The sequence below is a fragment of the Fistularia commersonii genome, chromosome 32 (assembly GCF_037954325.1).
Source record: "Fistularia commersonii isolate RoL2024-O1a breed Wild chromosome 32, RoL_Fcom_v1.0, whole genome shotgun sequence".
NCBI lineage: Eukaryota > Metazoa > Chordata > Actinopteri > Syngnathiformes > Fistulariidae > Fistularia > Fistularia commersonii.
In genome coordinates this window covers 7323838-7347486 of record NC_141315.1, presented here as the reverse complement: position 1 = coordinate 7347486, position 23649 = coordinate 7323838, and the positions used below count along the sequence as shown (strand labels likewise).

At 46.8% G+C, this 23649-nt stretch overlaps 1 protein-coding gene across 3 annotated transcripts in view; it reads left to right on the top strand.

Moving 5' to 3' along the window:
* ttyh2 (tweety family member 2) overlaps window positions 1-23649 on the top strand; it is a 73058-nt gene that overhangs the window by 2332 nt on the left and 47077 nt on the right. For all 3 annotated transcript variants that reach the window (XM_086140120.1, XM_086140119.1, XM_086140118.1), the window contains exon 2: window positions 15250-15422. In XM_086140120.1, coding sequence (XP_085996246.1) covers window positions 15250-15422 — 173 coding nt within the window. The remainder of the gene's footprint in view (window positions 1-15249; window positions 15423-23649) is intronic.

The window sequence follows — 23649 nt, the reverse complement described above, 5'->3', positions numbered from 1 at the left end:
GTGCAGTCAAACGGAGCGGGAAAAGTCAAGGGACTGCAGGGTTTTACGGGATATCCAGGAATAAAAAGCCACGCCGGTTCCCTACGGGAGTTCAGGAAAAGGTTCCTGGTCTCCCGGAGTGAGCGTGCCAAGCTATTCGAGCTTCGCGATTCCGGTCCACCGGCCAGCCGAGAGGCGGTTACCGCTTCGTTCGTCCGAGGTTGCGCCGCGGAGCCGCGGGACGTCAGGCGTCCGCATCCGTGACATTTCTGGAAGGAATCCAGTTTTACGATTTATTTTTCCCTTCGCGAGCCGCCTTTTTCGGAGCGGCGGCGATGCGTTCAAGTGCATCGACGGCGGAAGCTGCCGATTAACCGCGGGGTTAAATATTTACGGAATGGAGTTCTCAAGGAGCGAGAGAAGTTAATCAGCTGTATAAACTTACAGAAATCATCTCCACCCGTAACGCTTATTACATCCAAGCGCTCGCCGATGGCCGTCCGCCTGACCCTCCGGTGTTTATCCCTTAATGTGGGCCGGTTGGTGTCATTGGTCGGAAGCCAAAAAGGGGCCGGGGACGATCGGTGGATCATGGAAGCCAAACTAAATTAAAACATCGGCGACAATTTTTTTCTTTAACAGTTGCGAATGAGCCGATAGGGCGACCTCCTGCGTGAGCGAGCTGAGGCGACGACCGTAAATTATGAAACCGCTCCCGCTGGGCATTTGAGGAACTGCGAGTGAAAAGGGCGCCGAAATGACCAGCAAATGCGGTGACAGTGTTCCAGACTTCCCATTCTGCCAAATATAAATTAATTCAAAATAAGGAGAGGGAACTTTCCCTGCGCCGCATGACCCGTTGGAGGAATTGGAAAGTGTCTGGTTGCCATGTGGGCAGTTCTGGTGGATTCCTGCCTCGACTCGCGCCCATTGAATGCGGTGGAATGCAAGAGGGTTGCAATCTCTCCTTGTGTATTGTCCGAGTGTGTGTGTGTGTGTGTGTTTGTAAAGTCAAAGCGGTGTAAAAGTCGTTGACTCTGTTGTCCCGGTAACCGTTTTTTTTTTTTCCGCGCCCTGTTTTCTGCTTCATTTGTCCATGCGCAATTAAAAAAAAAAAAAAACAAAGATGGTGGAAAGGTCGAGGCGTCTACAGGTGATCAGTTCGGGAATGGAAATCTGTCTAACCTGAAGATCCTGGACTTTTAAGGGGACGACCTGCTTTCGAGAAGCTCCCCTCCCTCGTTGTTTATGCTCCCGCGCAAACTTTGTTGCTCAACATGAATCCTTAAAATGTAGCCGACGGCGTCGGCGTTCATACTCGGGCGCCGTTTGTTTTCTTGAGGTCGAAGCTAAATAGCATAGTCTCATTTCCTGAAATGAATTAAACAGCGGTAATAGCTCAAGGGGTGAAATTTAATACAACAGCGGGCATGAATGGCTGTTTGATGTCAGGCAAGACTTGTAGTTCCATTTCGAGGGAGGGGGCGCGTTAAAGCTAAGCTATCGCTAATGGTTAACCGTGGCTTTGGCAGGAATCATTCTTAGGGATTTATGAATGTGACATTTTTCGATGCTGTTCAAAACCAGGCCACGCCGCTTGACGCTAACAACCACGCACCCGTTCGAAACCTCGGCCGAAGAAACGGGTCACTCGGATCTTATTAGCGGACATGTTTCCATCTTCACCGGCGGGCAGAGTTGAAGTCACAGCGCCTGGGAAACAAGGTTACAGAGCGAGGGGTGGATTCCGCATCTTCTAGATAAATCGGTCAGATGTAAACCGTGTAATCGTGTTTAACCCGGGGTTCACCTTTCTCGCCGTATCATCTCACGGCCTTGTCATCGGACCGGCCGCGAGTCGTTGGGCGTGAGATGGAAAGAAAAACCTCGTAAATGTCAGCTTTCGGTTACAGTCTCGCTGGTTTTGAGGCCGTGTGTTCGACCTTGTCTCCTAACGCGGCGTCAGAAACCCATTTCGGAGGCACGTCCGACGATTTCACCCGCATTCGTCATCCCGGGTGACCATCCGTCACGCGGGTCGCGGCCGACGACGGCGTCGTCTCGTGGGTCACGACTATGAATCAACAATGATATGGATAATGATGAATGGATAACCATTTCTTTCTGGCCTCGACGTTTCAAACTTCGTGAGAAAGTCGGGCGAAGAGTTCTGACAGAAACGACTACAACAATGCGGCAACAGCACGGTTACTATGGCAATGGGCGAAAGAGTAGTGTTGGTGTCTTGGAGGTGGCAGCGCTGGGATGGATTTTACTTCATCACAATCACATTTACAAACAGATGAACCCTACAGAGTCGCTTATATACCAAATAAGCAGAGGAATCACTAGAAGAATCCCTGGAATCAGGAGCGCCCCCTACCATGAGGCAGGAGAACTGCATGCCTCACTTAGTGGCTCTTAGCAGACGTTTTACGACCGCTCAACACAAGAAACTAGTAACACAAATACAATTGTTGACAAATTGGAAATGTAGCTCATAGACCAAAAGTGTTTAAACATTTTAATTGCGACATACAGGGAGGCAGCGATACGGTCTTACTGCGGAGGATGAGCCGTCATTGAGGCTCAACAGTCCTCAGCCTCTCTGCACCTCTCGTCTCAGTATTTGGACAGTAAATGTGAAAATCCAGCCATTTTGAATCAAAAACGATCTGAAACTGGTGAAGTGAAATGAAAAATACCTTTATAGTGCAAATCACTGATAAGCAAAACCATTTATTCTTTTTGTCATTTGACTTTTTTTTTTCTTTCCAAGATTAGAAAGTGAGGCACAGCCTCTCCTGCCTCCCCTGACTGCACCTCACTGGTGCACCGCCACGTCTGGGACATCCATCGCAAGAAAAAAAAAAACAAGGGGTTTTGTTAGGCCAGAACAAATTTCTCTTTTAGAAGAAGGGCAAGAAGCTGAGCTCAGTGAAGGGACGGCAGCGTGACTCGTATCTGTGTGTGTGTGTGTGTGTGTGTGTGTGTGTGTGTTCCATCAGCTGACCAGGGCAAGTCCTCTAATATCTGTCTTCTGACAATAAGTGAGCCGCTCATCTCGCAGTAGCACTCTGGAGACCTCGCCCGTTCTGAACCCCTGACGTCTGGAGAAGCCGTTTCATTCGTAAAAAGCGCAGGGAAAAGAATTCGACAAGTGTTTTGTCTCCAGCGAAATGAAGCACAAGTGAAATCCTCAAGTGTCCCTCCGCCATCGGTCACCTCTCGCCGCCGCACCTTCGTGGAAGCGGCGAACACACTCCTCTGCTCACCGTCTGTCAACACCCTCGAGACCCGAGGGCAGAAAAAACGTGAAAGACCAAGCACTGAAGAGGCTCACAAAAAATAGGACAGGGGCCTAGTTCTTGTAATACGTGTGTGTGTGTGTGTGTATGTGTGTGTACTCAAGCAGTTATCATGCGGAGGGCAGCAGGTCCTTGTCCATCTGACTTCCCGTCCCACATCCTGCCCGCCGCCCTGAACAAATGTCCATGAAAGGTTTTCAGTGTTCCATTAAATCTGAGCGCGCTCTGTTTGTTTTTTTTTTTTTTTTTTACACATCCCTTAGAAGTAGACTAAATAACTCAGATCGCGTTTTCTCCGGTCCCGGCTTCATCTCTTCGGTTTCCATTATCGCCACCAATTACATTTGAATCTCTCAAATGGGGTACGACTTTTTAAATAGTACGATTGTTTTCCCGGCTGTCGGGTTCACTGACTCCCAGGAAAAATACAAACGTGTAACATGTTATATATATACTGCTCAAAAAAAAAATAAAGGGAACACTTGAACAACACAATGTAGCTCCGAGTCAATCACACTTAAAATCAAACTGTCCACTTTAGAAGCGACATTGATTCATTTTGACTTGTTTTAAGGACGTTTCATCAAAGTAGTGTGTTTTTCCATTTTCATTTTGAGCGTGACTCCAAATCCAGACCTCCGTTGGATTTCCATTGATAATTTTTGCGTGATTTTGTCGTCAGCACACGCAACTATGGAAAGAACAAAGTATTTCATAAGAATATTTCATTCATTCAGATTTAGGATGTGTTATTCAAGTGTTCCCTTTATTTTTGTGAGCATCATGTTTTACCAGCGACTGATCACTTATTGTGGCTTCTTTGGTTTTAGCATGATGTCGAAGAATTTCCTGGATATTCATTCATTCATCTATAATGCTTATCCTGCTCTTGGGGTTGCATGAACATACGACTCTTCACCCTCTCGTTCACACGTCATATATACTGCTCAAAAAAATAAAGGGAACACTTGAACAACACAATGTAACTCCAAGTCAATCACACTTCTGTGAAATCATAGTGTCCACTCAGGAAGCAACACAGATTCATTTTGACTTGTTTTAAGGACATTACATCAAAGTTGGATCAGCCTGGAGTTTGTTTTTACACTTTAATTTTGAGTGTGATTCCTAATCAGACCTCCATGGGTTGATACAATTGATTTCCATTGATCATTTTTGTGTGGTTTTGTTGTCAGCACATTCAACTGTGTAAAGAGCAGAGTACTTCATAAGAATATTTCATTCATTTAGATCTAGGATGTGTTTTTTAAGCGTTCCCTTTATTTTTTTGAGCAGTGTATTAACATCTCACATTGATTCTCTCGTCCGCAAGTCAGAGATACCCAACCATTCACTCATTCATATGCCAAAAAGAGCCGTGCCATCCTTCGCTCTGGCATTCATAAGTCACGAAAAAATCCATATGGTTGATTCAGGGTCTGGAATAAACCCGCTGCATGTTTTCTGCCCGTGGGAGGAAACCCAGACACGGGGGAGAACATGGACGGTCCACATCGAGAGGCTTCCTGTCGAAATTGAGCAAAGGGCCTCCTCGCCGTGAGGCCTGACCCCGCGTATTTCTGATAAGTGGCCCGTCGGCATCTCGAAGCGAGACGGTCCGAATAAGCAGCGCTTCGGAGGAGCTTCGGCATTTTTCTCAATCGTCCCTGAAATGTACAAAAGGTTTAAATTTAGAAATGCGCCGCCGCATCGCCCCGGATGACGAAGGCTAAACGAAGCCGCCGCCGCTGCTCTCCTCAACAATCGGGGCAAACACACACCCTTAACACTTAACTTGATCTTTCCGCGTCGGTGCCTACTCCCGACGTTCCACTTGAGCGAATCAAAACGTCCTCCTCTTTCAGACCTCTTTCGTTCGGCTTTCGTTTCCGTCTCCCCGCCCTCAACCTCTGCCGGAACCCATCGCCGCTCATATGATGCCAACGTTTGACCCGGTTTTGGCGAGCGCGACAGACCTTGACGCGAAGCCGGGAAATCCAGGATCGGACGCACACTGCGTCCGCAAATGAGGAATGCAGATTTTGATTTACTAAAGAAGTTATGTTGTTTTGAAACATGGGTTATTAGATTAGAATAATACCTATTAATATCCCTGACTTATTGCTGAAAGTATTGGAGGTTAGCACGTTAGCACGTTAGCTCCCCAACCATCAGGGGGAATCTCAGGTTTTTTTCTTTTTTTTTTAAACAAATTCCACACCGTGTCGGAACTCCATTATCCATCGACACCCACTCGGGCTGCATCATAAACCACCGCCTCTTTAGTGTCTCCTCCCCGAGAAAATCAATCTTCAATCCGTCACGGCCGATTTCCTCTGTTTTTGTGCGATTGCGTAATCTTATCGTGAAAGGCGGTGATTCACAGAGATTTTTTTTTTTTCCTGTTTGCACGCGACACTCCCCCCTTATTTTTCCTCCCCGTGCAGAAACGCTCACTCGCGGCGGCCCTGCCGGCGCCGCAGGAGGTCATTAACCCGGATCTGTCTCCGAGGTTCCTCGAAGCGGGCGATTAGCATCATCTGATTGGCCGGATGGTACCGCCGGGGGGTCAGCACAGTGATGTAATCTCCCCCGCCGTACCACCGCGCTGCGACACGGTGTTTCCTCGCCGGCGTCATCGTCGCATTCGGCGACAAAAGAGGGGAGTCTCGGGCGGCCCCTCCTCGGAGCCCCGATCCGGGACAAACCAGATCCGCGCAGCCAGAAATTCCCCTCCGGCGTAATCAACAATGAAAGGCTGCTCCTCCATGACAGAGTGGGCGGGGGTTGGGTTTCTTTTGTTGTGCAGGGTGTAGCGTTCGAGAAACGCTGACCCCCCCCTCAACATACACACACACACACACACACACTCTCTCTTCAGGGAGGGCTCTGGGTTTCTCCCAGGGTGTCACGGAAATGGGGAGATAATGCACTTTTCGGCTGTCCGGAGAAGTCCGGATGGAGAAGAGGTTGCTAGGGAGGTCATTGGAGGAGGCAGGCGTTTCTGCAAGAGCTGCGAGGGCCACTTTTTGTTTTTTTTCCCTCTGGGGGCGACGAGAGAGCGACAGCTCCGAACACATTTCAAGGATCCTCCTCCACACACACACACACACACACACACACACACTCATCCGGCACTGGGATTTAATGGCATCCCGCAGAGCACCATCCCACCCTGCCACTCCCACGACTCACTACCCCCGGAGGCCAGAGCGTGGAGGGTTTAGCTGTGTTATACGTGTTATTTTAATGATCTCTGAATGCCAGGATTCCCCGTCGCTTCCCGCTAAATCTGCGTTTCTCTCCATGCATGTGAAAATATTTTTACATTGTCCCCCGAGGGTGTGTGTGTGTGTGTGATGTCATCGGTGATGGCTCAACCGGCGATTTGAACTCCCATCGGGGTCGGCCGAGATAAAAAAACAAAACAAATTAGAACTTGATGTCTGTTTTTTTTTTAAGGAAAAACCGACCCGCGTTGGTAACGCCAGAGTGATTACAGGCACAGAAAGTCTTGAGTGTAGTTTATATTCGCTGAGACGGTTCACTCATGTCCATTTATAAACCTATCTAATCATAACCGCTGCGATGCAGTTACGGCTTGTTATCTGCCAGCAGAAACAAAAACACAGTGGAGGAGATTAGAAACAGTAGATGGATTCAGAATACACACACACACTTCTATGTTTATATATATATATATATATATATATCTAAGGGCTTGTTGCTGAGGTTTTTTCTTGTTTTTTTTTTTTTTTTTAAACTCATACTGCTACTGGCTTGTGAATAAAAGCGTATATTTCCAGAATCATCATTGGATCCGTTTGTCCCCGTCTGGATTTGCACTCAGATCTCTGTCTGAGTGTGATGACATCTGGCCAAAAACCAAATCCGAATGTGACCCGGAAGATCTGGTTGAATTCAGTATGTTTACACCTGTTTGGAGCAGTGTGTTTGTGTATGTGTGTGTGTGTGTGTGTGTGTGTGAGTGAGATTGGATTACCCGGGATGCTTAATCTCAATAGAGCTTAAAAATCACTCAGTGTTTGTTTGTGATGTGCGAGTTGTAAACGAATCGTTCGCAAGTCAATGGTTGTTTTGCCGACTCTTGAGTCGCGATTCGTCGTCACCGTTAGCTCGTTCACCAACTTGTCACTGCTATTGCTAGCTAGCTAACGGCAAATAAGAGACTAGACAACATGATAATGCTGTGCGACGGCTACTCTAACATGTTTTTGTACATTTATGATGTTAATCACCGTATTAACCCTGTGGGAGGAGCATCATTTCTGGTTTCTTTTCCGAATGGTGTTCTCCCGGCTGCTGAGTAGCAAATTAAGAATCAAGGAGTGCTCAGAGTAGCCCTCCCCACTCACAAAACGAACGAGTCACTCAGTACTCACTGAACGAATCGTTCAGTTGCTCAGAGTAGCTATCCCCACTCACAAAGTGACTCACTCAGTAACTCAACAAATGAATCACAGTAATCAAGAGTAGCCATCTCCGACGTTAAATGACTCACTCAGTCACTTGACAAACGAATCACGCGGTAGTTCAGAGTAGCTATCTCCGCTAACAAAATGACTCACTTAGTAACTCAAACGAATCGCTCAGCAACTCAGAGAAGCCACATCCTCTCATAAAACAAACGACTCACTCGGTAACCCAACGAACGAATCAATCAGCAGTTCAGAGTCGCCCTCTCCACTCCTAAGACAAACGACTCACTGAGTAAATAAACAAACTCATTACTCAGTAGCTCAGAGTAGCAGCCTTTCTCACATAGCAGTTGACTGACTCAAACGACTCAAAAACCCAATAACTCTGGACAAGTGACTCGTATATTAATCGAGTAAGTAAAAAGATTTGAGTTTCCCTTAGGCTGACTTTACGGAGACACTGTGAGCCAAGTGGTCGGCTGGCCGTCAGCATCTCAGATCGGCAGAAGAAAGTGTCTTGACAAAGACAAAACGCCCACAGGGACCAAAAAAAAAACGGTATCAACCGCCACACGGCGAGGAGGAATTACTTCCAGTCTACCAACGCTACGGCGGGTCATTATTTTTGACGGTTGTGTTAAAAAGAACACTGGCCTTTTCGTTTATTTTCCTTTTCTTATTATTCAATAAATTGAATCCTCCCTTCAAGAAAAACCAAATTGAACTAAAAGCCAAAAAAATCACCTACGGCCTTCCTCTCGCCGCTCAACCTTGACATTTTCAGCTGGATTATCTATTTTCTTCCCTGTTATCATCGCTTTCTCCACCTGATCTTGGATCCATCTCATCCACAACAGAACACGCCGAAAGAAAGTCACTAACACACACACACACACACACACAGGGCCCCTTTGAGACCTTCCTTCTTCCTCCACAGAGTTGTTTACCACCTGCTGCGCCGTCCCCACGCTCGGAGAGGTCACTTAGCGTACATTTAGCGCCACTCCGAGCCCGCGGACTTCCGCCGTTATATGACTCAACCCGGCTCAGCGCCAGATGGAGGTGCTTTCCGTCTTCATGTATTAATTATGATCACTACTCGGGCTTCAAAGATGGATCCCCCGCTCTGTAGATCGCACTTCCAGCTCCACCTCTGTTGTCTCTCCTCCTGTATTCTCAGCGCACATTTCTTCCACGGCTGATTAGCGATCGGCGTCTGTATTCCTGTCTTTTTTTTTTTTTTTTTTCGCGGCTGTGACGCTTTCAGATCCACAAAATTGATGCTACCGGGTTCGTCTGACAGAAGCGGGCGAACTTTGGTAACTGCCAAGCTTCAGATGTTTGGAATTATACCTCCCAAAAAGTCTTTTAAAAAAAAAAAAAAACAATATTATAGGACTTCCCAATCCAGTCAAAGTGGACTCAGTATTGATTTTTCTCCCTCGGCTGTTGTTGACTTAACACAACGGTTGTGTTGCTGCGACCTGTTTTCTCAAGTGATAGTTTTGTGTGTGTGTGTGTGTGTGTGTGTGTGTTATACCGCCAGAAGGGTCGGTAAATGGCCATTTCAACATCAGTGTCCATTTATCTCAGCGTCTTGTCAGACTCCCTTTGTTTTTTTTATCTCCCCCCAATGAGACCCGGGGCTTGTAAATGATTCATCCAATTCCCTCTGGGTTTCTTTTACTCCAGGCGATCACCGCCCCGTTATGATACACCCCTTACTATAGGAGGGTGGTGGTAATATATAAACCTCCTGTTCATGTCTGTGGAGGTTCTCAGTGATCCGGGTCATGGTGAATTATTGTCAAATAATTCATGTTTGAATTATTTGATGTTTTCACCCCTCATCCGAATCTTCAAGCCAAAAAATTCAAGTCCAGTTGCCGGGACAAGAACATCTCGACAAAAAAAAACTTCATTCTACAAGTCCGTGCTAATTGGATACTGGTTAGCTAGCATTTCACATCCGCTGTGCTGAAAAACGCCAATTCCTCTTTAGTAAAGGAACAACGTTAACATACCCCGCGTTTGAAAATAGCACCGAAAAGCGTGGAGTCCCAGGGCAGAGCCAGGCGGTACACCGCGCTTCTTTAGCAATGACAACACAATCGTTTCCCGTCAATCCCGTCACCCATCGTCCAATTTTTCTGCAAAATATAATGAACGCTGGTCTCCTGAGAAATTGACTCCCACGGGTATCAAAGGCCTCTTCCGCAACGATATTCATGATCCGTTTTTTATGGGATGTATCGTTGGCGCCGCTTTCAAAGATGGAACGAATCGCTGATTTAATTCACCGTCAACAAAACAACCAAAGGCTCTTAAATCGTATGAATATCATGGCCGTACTGCCAAACATTTACGGGTTTATATCATTTTAAGAGGAGCCAATTAAATATATTGACTGTTCGTTTATGAGTTCGAGAATAACGAGCTGTTGTCAAAGTGCTTTTGACTCAAAAGCGGCTATTTTTTTTTTTTTTTTTTTTTTTCGTCCTTGTTGCTTCGGCTCGGTTTGCGCCGGCGCCCGAAGCAAGGTGAGTAACGAATGACTCAGAAGGCTGGAGAGATGTCCCTCTTGACCTCGGTTCACATGCGCGCCGTCTCGTAAATCAGCCCCCGTCTGCAGGATTCTAATGTTTTGTTTTGGTGTTTTCTTTCCCCGAGCGCTAAAGTTCGCCCTCTATTTGGGGTAAAAGTGTAGCATCATGCAAAGCTCCGGCCGGCCTCGGGGCGAAGCTTCCTACAATGGCTTGGTACCGGGAGAGGAGCTGAGCTGTGCATGAGTAATGAAGAGCCTCCTGGAGGTAGCCATGGGAATGAGGTGGCTCCGTTTGCGTTCCGTTTTTGGATTTCGGCACGTGCGCGCGCTCGGTCATTCATGCATCGTCTCCGCCGCTTCGTCCTCTTCGCTTTTTTTTTTTTTTTTTTTCTCTCATCCACATCCTGCTTTTTCATGGTTCCTGCTTTTAATACTCCCTTCCTGTCCTTTTATTTGTCTTTGTTTTGCTCAGTAAGAACTTCCCTCCTCGCTCTCTTTCCTGTGCCGTCGGCCTCCCGGCCATCCCGCTCGTCCGTCCGTCCAATTAGAGGCTGTCCTCAAACGGCAGGAATCGACCCGAGACCTCCGAGTGGACCCGGCGACCGGCGGCTAAGCCCGCGCAAGAAGTCCAAAAAGTCACCGTTTACGTGTTGCTGAAATTGGACGAAAGTTGGCTGAGGCGACAAAAAGCTCGTGGACGTGGCGGGGTTCGACCGGAGGGAAGCCAGATTTGTTCTGACTCGTGTCCTCGATTAGAAGCAGAATGAAAAAGGATCTAGGAGGGATTCACGACGCAGGGCAGGAGGAGCTTTGTTTAGTCAACGCTCCTCTATTGGATGAGGGATAGCGCCGGTTAGCGCTTTCACCCACAGCAAGAAGGTCCCTGGTTTAAATCCCACAGGGGGGCTTTCTGTGTGGATTCTCCATGTTCTTCCCCCGCGTTCGCAGCCGTTTCCTCCCACTGTCCAAAAAACGTGCAGGAAATGTATCGGAGACCCTAAGATACTCAGAGGTTTGAATGAGAGACTGAATGGTTTCATATTGTAGGTGGGAATGAGAGGGTGAACGTCGTATGTGTCCGTATGACGTGAATGACAGTGAATTTCTATGATCCACTATAACTTGAATAAGACTGATTATTGTATGTCTCTATATGACGTGAATGAGGGGGTGAATTTTCATGTCTCATTAGGACATGTGAATGAGAGGGTGAATGTTTTCTGCCTATATTACATGTGAATGTGAGTAAAGGTTGAATGTCTACGTGATGTGAGAATGAGAGAGCGAATGTTTCTACATCTCTATATGACACATGAATGAGAATGAATGGTTGTCTTGAAATGATGTGTGAATGAGAGTGAATTTTTTTCTCAATATGATGTGAATGAGAGGGTGAATATACATCTATATCAACTTTGAATGCAACAGTGAATGGTTGAATGTCTTAATATGATGTGTGAATGAGAGGGTGAATGTTGTTTGTCACTCTTTGGGGTCGACTTGTTCCTGGTCCAAGGGGAACTCCACAGGATAAGCGGTATAGAGAGCGAATAAATAAACAAATGAATGAATGTATGCAAATCGTATCCGCTCATTGGTCGGAGGCTGAAGCTGTGCTGGTGTGTTCACACTAGCTTTAGATTCTCTCAAACAGCAATACCCAACAAGTTCGATCACTTGTTTTATGCAAATCGGATCTGTTTCGCCCGAAACGATGACCCCGCCCCCAGCATTTACACGTATGCACGGCGCAGAAGGTAACCTGAACCGAAGGAAGCGGCGACCTGAAAACAAACCATTAATCCCTAATCCAACTATTTAGCGTCCCTTATCCCAACCAAGACCAGAACCGTCGTCATTATTTGGCCGGTTGCCGCAGTAATCGCCGACAGTTGGGAGCGAGGGTTCAAACTCAAACCGCGGCAAACTTTTTTTTAAGTCAAACAGTGAATATGTGCAGGAGATAAATGCTGTTTTTGAAGTTAATGTGAGGTTGGAGAAGGCGGGAGTGACGGGGCCTTCATGCGTGAGTCTGCGTGTGTCCTTCGCCCGAATGGATGCTACATAATTCAGAAGCCATTATTTTTTGCGCCTCCCCACTGAAGGGGAAAGAACGGAAGAGGGAAAGTGGCGAGAACGGCCTTGGCTGTAAGTGTTTTTCTATTTTTTTTTTTTCAAAGCGGCCCCGGAAAAACGATTGCCCCCCCCCCCCCACAAAAAAAAAAGTGTACATTTTTTTTGTGCGACGTTTGATTTATGGTGGATTTGGAGGTTATTCGGGGGCCGGGGTGCCAAGACAGCGACTACAAAAGGGATTATATATTCCTTTGATGGCTCGCAGAAGCTCCGAGGAGCCGCAGCCTACCAGTTTCATCACTGGTTTCCCCCCCGACCCCCCGTCTCCCCCTCGCCACATTCCCTCCTTTCTCTGCATCGCCCGGTTGCAGGAGGAATCACGAGACACTGCAACTTAAGCAGGCCTGTCACATGCTACTTAATTCAAATAGGCTATGATAATTCCCCTTTTCACTCGTCCTCCCTCCCCGTCGCAAGGGCATTAACCTGCACGTTGCCATGACGATTCCAGAAGACCCCCCCCCCCCCCCCGCGCTCTCTTCCTGTAACAATTTCTCCTCGCTGCGCCCTCCACACACCCCAAACGTGTTAATATCACCCAACTGCACCCCAGCGTCTTTCCGTCATTAGCCTAGCCTCGATTACGCCCCAGGTTGACACCAGTGTTGGCCCCCCCAACCCCCCCTCCAAATGGCCCCCGGAGACCCCCCACGTCCCCCCCCCGTCTCCGTCTGATCAGCCGAGGGGGGGGGTGTTTGTGTCACCGTCTCACCTTGGCGCGCAAACGGCCTTCCGTCTGTCTGAACGTCCCCATTAAAGCATTAGCGACACCTCGTCTCTTCAAGCGCGGTGATAAATTCACGCTAATTTCCTGTTTTGTTTCAAGGTGGGGGTCGTCGGCGATCGAAGGGTCTCGACTCCCGAAGCTCGGACGCGTTTTCCCGCCCCCCTCCGATACGTTTTCCGCGTTCTCGTCCGCCGGCAGATGCGTGGCCTTCTGCGTGAAAAGCATGTAGCCGTGAAATGGGACAAGACAATGCGCGGCGCCCCAACAGATGGAGCAGGAAGGGTTGAAAACCTTTTTATATTTAGAAGATGTGCAAATGACGAGGGATCCGTGGCTCCCATAATATCAAAAATATGTGATCGTAATAGTGGTGTTTATTACATGTTTTCTTCAGAGGGTGAGAAACAGCTGTTTTTTTTTAGGGGATTTTTTTTTTTTTCCCCCTTCCACAAATAAGAATCACTGACATAATCCCGCGGATTCTGGCCATTTTTAGATTTTAATCCCACTACTCGTCGCCGCAGGACACGACGACGTCAACAGCAGGGGAACAGATGGCCCGGCGCCAAAAAGATTCCAGGCAAAGTGTAAAACGAAGAGCGGGGGGGAGGAGGGAGGACGGCGAGGCCGAGCTCCAATAGACCCATCTGCGCACAGATTGATGCAGGATTCATTTGAGGCCGTCAGGGCAGTCGTTGCTATTTTCGTCAAAACTATCTCACTCTCACAAGGTGGAACACGGTGCTGAAGGAGGAGGGGGAGACGAGCAACCGTCTCCTCTTCACCTGAGATTTTTATATATATATATAAAACTACAATATCTACAGTAGCCATTAATTTCAGTGTGAAATTGTGTGATATTGTATCATAACTATATATAACTTTCATTCGGTGCGGGAAACGTGTCGGGTAAAAGTTGAATAAAAAATAAAATAAATAGAATACACCTTTTGAGATTTTTTTCTTAAATATTGACAGGCTCATAGATCTTTGAAAAGAAAACGCTCGCTTATTTTTCCTGTCGAATCGGTCAAGGTTTAAAATGAATTATAAGAATATTTTGTCTCAGCGTACACCGGGGGCATTACAGATGTTCAGTGATGGATGTTTGCATTAATTCATATATTAAATTAATGTTCTATTAATGTTCATTTGATGTGGTAAAGGGTTTGTTTGCCATTGTTCTATCATTTAAGCATATGTCAGTTATCATCTGTTACTTGGGCAACCAGCTAGCTAGCATCACAATCAGGGCTTGACAGCATCCGCTGTGGGAAAGTTGTAGTTTTCTTTAACAGCCACTAAACTGAAAAAACAGACTAAGAAACTACAACTCCCACACACACATTAAACCTGTATGACGCGTGTTTATTGGTCCGCTGCCTGCACACGCTGAATGCTCATTGGTTCATCCGTGAAGCCTTTTCATTGCCGAGGTGAACAGAAAATCCAGATCACAATAGCATGCTACTTAAAGAGACTTGTACAAATTCTTAATTTTATTTCTTTTAGATTATCATCATGCATGGTTCACTTATCAGTCATACACCTAGCTAGCTAAAGCTAACTGTCTCACTTTTCTCAAATGGTATATAAAATAAAACTACAACTCCCACATGCACACGTCGCATGCTCATTGGTGCATTTATCAAGCCTTCTCGCCGCCGCCAAAAACAAGAAATCAACCATATCAACATTAGGCTACTCAAAGCAATTCTTACAAATGATCGATTTTATTCTTTTTAAATGATCGATTTTTCAATCTTATAACTAGCTAGCTAAAGCTAGCTGGCTCACTTGGAATAAAAGTGCAAGTTTTTCTTCAAAGTATTATGTTGGTGAACAAACACCTGTTTTAAAGCCCATTCCTAACGACAAATTCAGAAAGTTATAATATTGCTCTTTTTAAATACCAGGCACATTATTATGATTTGTCTACATTCTCAAGCACAAGTTGTACTAACTTTTTCTTTTTCTTGTCACTTTTTTTTCCGCGCTGTTACGCCTCGACAAATTCCTGTGTACGTTCAGCGAGCGATATCTGATTTGTTTGGGTTTATAAGGTTCAACTTAACATCGCCTCTCTCTGACCCTTCAATCTCTCCTCCCGTGCAGTCGCTTATCTTCCTGGGCTGCGTGGCGGCCGCCGGCCTGGGCCTCAACCTGCTGTGCCTGGCCATCTACCTGAGCTGCCTCTGCTGCTGCCGCAAGGACGAGGAAGAGGAGAGCAAGAAGGCCGGCTCCTGCTGCGTCACCTGGGCCGCCGTGGCCGCCGGCCTAATCACGTGGTGAGATTTAATTTGGCGCCCGCCATTCAAAAGGGATCCCTTATCCCGAGAGGGAGCTGCAGCGTTGTTTTTCCCGCTGCGCATTTTCCTGTTTTTTTTTTTTTTTCCCCCTCAAAGGCGATACGATCATAAACGCCTCGCTTTCTCGGCGTCCGTCGCATCTCGGATGTCCCGTTTGTATTCCGGGCGCGTTTTCGGCGGCTCCCCCCTCCCGCTCGTCACGCCCGTCGGTCAACCTCCGCTTCGCGAAAAACCCGAGCTCCCTTTCTTAATCTATTTTTTTCGTCCTTCGCAGTTCTGGAAATTCACTCTAACTTCTTTATTTTCTCCCCCTCTGATGAAATCCTCCCCTTTGATCCGACTCCGCCGAGTCCCCTTCCCCTCCTGATGTCACGACTATTTTCTGTAATGAGACATTAATGCAGATGGAGTCTCTTTGATAGGGTCTCCACATTTCTTTGAATGATGTCCTTTTGAAAAAAAAAAAAAAAAAAAAATAGAAATAAAAAAGGGGAAGAGAGTGTATATTTTTCTGAGCTCAAAACCAGCCACGACGCCCGCCTCCTCGAACGCCAGCTCCAAAAAAAAAAAAAAAAAAAAAAAAACGAGAAACACGGCTGACAAACGCATTCGCCTCAAAGCCTTGAACCGGTGATCAGAACAGGAAACACACACACACACACGGGGTCAATCTGGGCGGGCGAGTGAAGCTCACTTGAAAAGACAAAATGTAAACTGTTTTTTTTTTTTTTATTATTTATTTATCTATTAGCAGAAATGTTCACGCCGGCTGCTTTGTTGCGTTAAAAAAGAAGATGAAAAAGCGAAACCTCCCGCCGTCTGTAAGAGAAACAGATGCGAGGTCAGACGTCTCTCGCCATATAAAGGGATCCTGAAATCAGCCTCGGGCGAGACGGGCGCCGTCACATAGAGAAGCGGTCAAAGCTTCGGGCCGCGGTCATAAAAGGTTTTTTTTTTTTTTCAAACAGACTTTCAATTTAGAAATATATACATATATAAAGTACAGATTATATGCTGCTCAAGAAAATTAAGGGAAGAGGAAAATAACATCTGAGATGTGACTGAATGAAATATTCTTATTAAATACTTTGTCATTTACGTAGTTGAATGTGCGGACAACAAAAATCACACAAAAATGATCAATGGAAATCAAATTTATTAACCCTTGGAGGTCTGGCTTTGGAGTCACACTCAAAATGAAAGTGGAAAAACACACTACAGGCTGATCCGACGTTGATGAAATGGCCTTAAAACAAGTCAAAATGAATCAATGTTGCTTCCTAAGTGGAAAGTTTGATTTCACAGAAGTGTGATTGACTGTTGTTAAATGTTCCCTTTACTTTTTGGAGCAGTATATTTGCAAATTAGATAAATAATCCAAACATTTCTCCGCTCACTTAGCACCTTCACATCTTGCGTTTTCAAACCACCGATGTTACCAGAGCTGTCAATGCGTTTGCTAAGAAGCTATTTCCCTTTAGCCCAGGGAGTCTCTCCATGTGACGTGAATGAGACGATGATTTGTTTTACCATAATTTTCGGACTATTGAGCGCACCTCAATATAAGCCGCACCGGCTAGCCGATCGCTATCTCGGTCTTCCTCCTGCGCACTAAAACCGTCAAAGTCGTCATCTTCGGTGTCGGAGTTGAACGGACTCAGAATTTCCCGGTCATTTCGTGAAGAGGATAAATTTTTTAGCGGCGTGAAGCTCATTAGCGTCCCCCCACCCAAAAAAGTCCATATATTAGCCGCATCGTTGTTAACGTGAAAAAAGTCGCGGCTTATCGTCCGGAAATTACGGTATGTTTTATGTCCATATTGTTGTCCTTAAAGAAAATCTTTCTTGGTACAAATGATGTTTTTTCCATTAGACCTTCCTTTCCATATCTTATGTTGAAAAAAAAACCAACTGTTTCTGCCTTCGTCTAACTGCCGACCTTAACTCTGTTATGCCATTCAACACATCAGCTGCTACAAGCTAGCCCTTGACAAAAATGTGTCGGAAACAAAAGTCGCCGGAGAGCTTTTTCAGGAGGAAACGAGCGAACCCTGCATTTAAAAGAAAATAAAGATTCCCACCTAGGTTACGGGTTCATCGCAACAGTTGATACACAAGCTCCGCGCCCGCTAGGCATTATTTGCAGCTTGCGAATGGCTAATGAAGCCATGAAACCCTGTACCACATATCTTTGTGAGGCAGGGTTTTCTGCCACCAAAACAAGACTACGGAGTAGACTGGATAGACATAACACAATTGGAGTGTGACTGTCTCCCATCGTCCTCGCGTGGGAGCGTCTAGCAGCAGGGAAACAAGCCCAGGCCTCCCACTCACTCTGCATCATGGTGAATTGATATTATAGTGCAAAATTAACAATAACAATGACGAAAAGAGATGAAGATGCTAAGGTTCTCTTTTGGAGTGACCAGGATGTAGAGGATCAGGAATGAGCACATGTTAGATGTTTTGGAGAGACGGTCAGAGATGCCAGACTGAGATGGTTTAAGAGGAGGGATAGTGGATATATTGGTAGACGGATGCTGGAATTCAGTCTTTTCATTGAGCCGCGGCACATTTTTTTACCTAAACAAAATCCTGGTGCACACCACCAACCAAAATGACACTCTAACACAGTTCATATAATACATATTCTTAATAATATAGTTTTTGAATCTACTTTTTTGATTAAGCTATGAGTTCGGCAACAAGGTAGCTAGCTTTGAGGGCTCTCTTGTTTACGTTTACCCCGAAAAATTGCCCGTTCGTCATTGTTTGTACGTAAGCGTACAAAATAGCCCATCGGCTTGTTTTGAACGGAAGGGCGTTTGGTTTGGAGATGCCGTTTAAGCTTGCTTGGCGCTATTGGATAGCTGTTCACCACACGCCGAGCACAGCGGAGTCGGTGCCGTCGCGTCCCCGGTAAAAATTAATCCAAATGAAAGATAGCTTTCGCTGTGTTTCCTCCAGCCCGCCGTCTTTTCTGTTTTTAACTTTGGTCGACCGCTCGTACGAGGGGCTTCATCCGGGTCAGAATTTTGTCCATCAATGTCGCTCGCTCGTCTCGCTGCCATCCCAAAGCGCCGCTGTCACGTGTCGCGCGGCACTAACACATTAGCCTCTACGCCATGGCGTCACAGACGTGATGACGTGGCGAGTGGCGTTCCATTTGCCTTATAATCCAGTGCGCTCTGATAATTTCCCACGGCACACCTGACGATATCTCACGGAACACTGGTTGAAAATTACCGGTTTAGAGGAAGACCAAAAAGAATATTTATGGACGTAGAGAGAGAGGATATGAAGGTAATCGGTGTGGAATAGGGTTAGACCGATTGGTTGATTCGCTGTGGCGACCCCTGAAGGGGAAAACCCTGGGGACAAGAAGAAGTGCAAAATGATAATAACGATATAAAGTGTAATCGTTGCGTAGAGATTACATGTAAACTGACAAAAGTTTTTATTATTTGAATTCCCGCGCCTCTAACCGGTCAGCGGACAACATTTTCATGCATTAAAATGTTCCCTTGCACAAAATGATCGTGTCTATATGACAAGAATGACAAGGGTGAAGCTCCGCTGGCATCGTCTCCAGTCCCGACGGGAATAGATAACGAATGGATGAATAAATGTTGATAATGACATCAGGGTAATCATTCGCTCCGGTCATTGAATCCCATCCAGTAGAAAGAAAATGGATTTGTTATTAGAACAGAATTCACTCGCCGTATTCGTATCTATTTAAGCTGATCGGCGCTTGTGCCAGCGTTTACGTCACCGGGGCGGATTCTGTTGATGAAGTCCATCAATGAGATGTTCTCTTCTCTCCAAAGTGACTAATCGAATCCGGTGCCGGAGGAGTGGAAACTCCTCTCAGCCATGTGACAGTCATGTTTGGAAGGAATATTGAATTAGTCCAACTGTGGCATAATTGCCCGTCTTTTAAGACAAGGGTTATTGTTAAGTGGAAGTGCGTGGATCTCATGGTTGTCGGGGGAGGAGGGAGGCTACAAGTCTGGGGGCAGGGGATCCAGCTTTGGGCTTTCCGAGGTACGACAGGCTCGGCATTTTTGGAGGACACGCCGCCAGAATGGCAGTTTTCCGTGCAGTTTTTCCCCGTCAAACCACTTGTGAATTAGTCAAATGTGTTTTTTTTGAAACGTAAAAATCACAGCAACAGGCGGAGAGAGCCGAGCGGGCGGCGGGTCTCCCATCTCGACGCCGAACGCGGGACGGAACGCCGTTTGTATTCAAGCCAGATGGAGCTCTCAGCAGGAAGACTCCGCAGCTCCTACCGTAAAAGAATTTTAAAAATTAAGTTTGGCTTCACCGCTCTGAGAAAAGTAGGATCTTCTTTATTTGGGCTCAAATTCTGACTATTCAGGTCAATATTTATAATATCGCTAAATCCGACAATACTTATACGTATAAATGCAGTGTTCAGCCAGAGGTATAAGAAGTACAAGCGCACGTCAGGTGGTGAAAAACTTGCGTGATATTTGGCCAAAATGACGGACAGCTGACTCAGTGGAACGGAGCGACCCAATCGGCTCGCCCGCCACGTCGCATGCGATTACCGTTATGCGACCCTCGAACAGCACCGTCTCGCTCTCTTCCTTACAAATCTGCGCCGACGGATTTGCATTCGGGCCTCGTCCGGGGAGCCTCTCTCCGCTCTCGTACGGTTTCCGTCTCCATCCCATCCGCCGGAGCCGGGGGTTTTCTTGTAAAACAGCGAAACGCCGTCCGCAACCAGATGCAGCGGTGTGTGTGTGTGTGTGTGTGTGTGGGGGGGGGGGGGGGGGGGGTTCTGCAAATCCTTGAGCACAAACCCGACGTGGGTGGCAAGGAGATGAAATTTACAATCGGACTGGATCGATGAGATTTCGCGTCCGGCGTGGAATCTCAGCAACGCAGGGTTCCGATTGACCCATATTTCACCTTTTGCTTGATTTCATTGGCCAAAGCTGAGACGCCGCCATCTATAGACACGATATTAATAAAAGGGATGTCGCGGTTTCTTCCCTTTTACACGACGGGAACGACCTGCCATCCACACCTCGTGTTAGAATTTGACCCCATCTGGACCTCCAGTCTTGTACAGTGGAACATTAGAGCGTCAACTTATGGGCCATTTTTTGTTTTGTGATAAGAGCCCAGATTTGAGTTAAGAGCGAGCGGTATGAACATTCGACAAAGGGGTTGCTGCCGTCCGCGAGTTGGCGCTTTAAAAAAAAAAAAAAAAAAAAAAAAATCGGACGCGATGCCCGCCACTAGCTTGCCCAGTGAAAATCAAAACACACGAGCGACTCGGCCGTGAAGAGATGGAGAAGTTGTTTTTGGTGAGATTCCGTGACCGAGAGCATCATCTGTGAGAAGGCTGGAGACATTTAAAGAAATTTTAAACCCAATCAGGGACGGTCTGATGATTTTACAAAGAGGGCCGGCATTCACTCAGTCGCTTCATGACGTTTAGCCAGAACATGTAGCAAAGTGGGTTACATTTTAGCAACGCATTGCATCATTAAGTACGTAGCTATAAAGTTAAATTAAACGATAGCGCACCAACTGTAAAACTCCCAAACTCCTCTGGCGCTGCCGCCATCCGATCTTCATAATTAATGAACTTGATAAAACCGATCATGTATAATTATTTTCTTATTTGTGAAATACATTTTTCTCAGTTAAAAACACGGAACAAAAACAGGGGGCGCTGGAACGGATTAATGACATTTCCATTCATTTCAAAGTGGAAATTTAATTTGATATACAAGCAAACCGAGTTACGAGCTCGGTCACAATTAAACTCACAAGTCAAGTTATTACTGGGTTTTATTACCGGGCGTCGTCATGGTCCCCGCGGAGCTGCTGCCCGAGCGGCGCGGCTGCGTTGCTAACGCTCTCTCTTAAATACCGTAAAACACTTCTCTTGTTCTTTTTATCACATCCCTAATCCCATCGGGGAGGAGGGGGAGGGGGTTCGGGCCCGAAGTAGATTAGAAAGGGCTCGCGTGGCCTCGGTTGATAAGTTGTAAGACTTAATATTGTGAGAGGAACGGAGGAGGGCGGGGTGGATGTCGGGGGTCCTGTGGGAAATCTAGTCTCCCTCACCTGATTCCCCAACTTTGATTGCTGTAACGTCGTGCCGGAGGGAGGGGATGGATGGATACGATCGCCCACCGGTTGTCGCCACCAGTGTCGGGAAAAAAAAATAACGATTTCCATTTCATCCGATCAGCCCGTCGCCGAAACCTTTTTCCAATTCCGACGACCTCTTTTCAGCCCCCCTACATCCAGGACACGTTTGTCCGTCCTGCCTTCTTTTGTTTTCCTACTGGCTATCTCGCCGTCCTTCACTCTTAATTATGCGTGACGGCGGCTGGAGCCGATAGGCCGCCGGCTCAATGTTAATTAGCGGCGGTGAAACCGGAGCAGATGCCGTGGAGCCGCGGGCCGCCGCTCCGCAGGTCGCGGCAGATAAGCTGTGTAATTGCACTCTCCTGTGAATGGGGCCTTCGCGCCGAGGACGCCTCGGCTCGGAAACAAAGCCGGCGTCGGCGACTTAAAAAGCGTGTCGGAGACTCCGCGCCTTCCTTTTATCCGCGGCTCACGTTAAATGGCCTCCTTTTATATAGCGAGCTAGCGTACATTCACACCGATAGCTGACGTGCAGGGCGCTAACCAGGTCAGCAGCAGCAACTTGGGGCTTCAATGTCTTGCCTGAAGATGCTTCGATGTGTAAACAAGAGGAGCCGGGATTCGAACCGCCAACCTTCCCGTTGGTTTTACCCAAACGTCAACGTCCGCAAGCTTCATATCTGCTCCCTTCTGATCATCTTCCTCCTGATCCTCCTGTCCTCTTTCACTCCGTTCATTAACCTATGTCGGACTTTCTGAACGGAGGGACGCCACTCGCCACAACCTCTGTCAAATTGTCAAGTTGGCAGCGAGGATCTCGAATTGATTCCCATTATGTCACACTTAAGTTACACCAGGAAATGTAGCTTTGTTTTGCTAACTCAAGACTAGAAAGGTGACTTCTTCCGACCGGGGTTCAAGCTGACATCACGAGAATTCCTCGTTGGGGCGGTCGTGTAGATCGTCATCGGCAAGTATGACGGGTGACGTCAAAAGGATGTAGATGCGGGATAATATCTTAAGATATTCGGAATAAAGTTCGGAATGGATGAAACCATAGAATGCAGTGTTTTCGTCAGGACGCGGTGCGAATGCAAACTCGTGGCCTCAAAACCAAATTGTCTTTCGGCGTAAATTCCCAAATCCGCGTCTTTCACAGGACCGCCTCCTCACCGGGGCGGACAAAGAAACTCACTGGCATCGGACGGCTTCTACATTTTGTTGGCCGACGTCCCGCATCGGGGGAAGAATAGCAACGGAGGAGCGTTCGCGTCGCATTAGCGCGTAGCCTGTCGAGCGCGAAGCAAGAAAAAAAAAAAAACAGAACTCGGGATGGGAAAAGCAAACAAAACCAAAAACCGCGTTTTTTTTTTTTAAAAACCCTCTGCCGCTTTCGGCAACCACCGATGTTTATTTTTGGGGCCGAGGCTGCTAATAGAAAGGCACAAACCCTCCCAAAATAGAGCCGGGCCCATGTGGAGCTATTTATGTTTTATATTAAAGGCCTGCTGTGTGTGTATGTGTGTGTGTGTGTGTGTGTGTGTGTGTGTCGGGGGAGGTGGACCCATGAGCCGGTTGCACCATGACATTTGATCACACTTGTCATTTCCGCTGAATTGTGGCTGTCACTTTTGGGCAGAACGTAAAATATTCAAACATGTCACAAGCTATTCATAGTAGCCCAGGGGCCTTTTTTTTTTTTTTTCCTTTTTTTTCCCTCCTTTTTTTCCGCTCCAGGCTGAGTCCTTTGGTTCATGTTTTCATTTTCTTTTCTTATTTCCCTGAAAAAGGCGCCGCTGTCCATCATCCACCTTGTCGTGTATCGGCGTGACGGTCTGAACGGTTTGCACGCTCCACCACGAGTTCCGTTCGTCGATAATCTTTCCGTTGGAATAAGACGGAGGGTGTTTTTTTTTTTTTTTAAGAAGCGGAACAAACAAAAGATTCCTCCTCCACCACCTTCTCCTTCTTTCCCCGGTTCTATTAATTAGCTCCCGCCCTTAAAATTTCCCGCAGTTCTCACAAGGCTGCCGTCTCTTCCAGCGCCTAATGCATTTTTCAACGTCTGAGA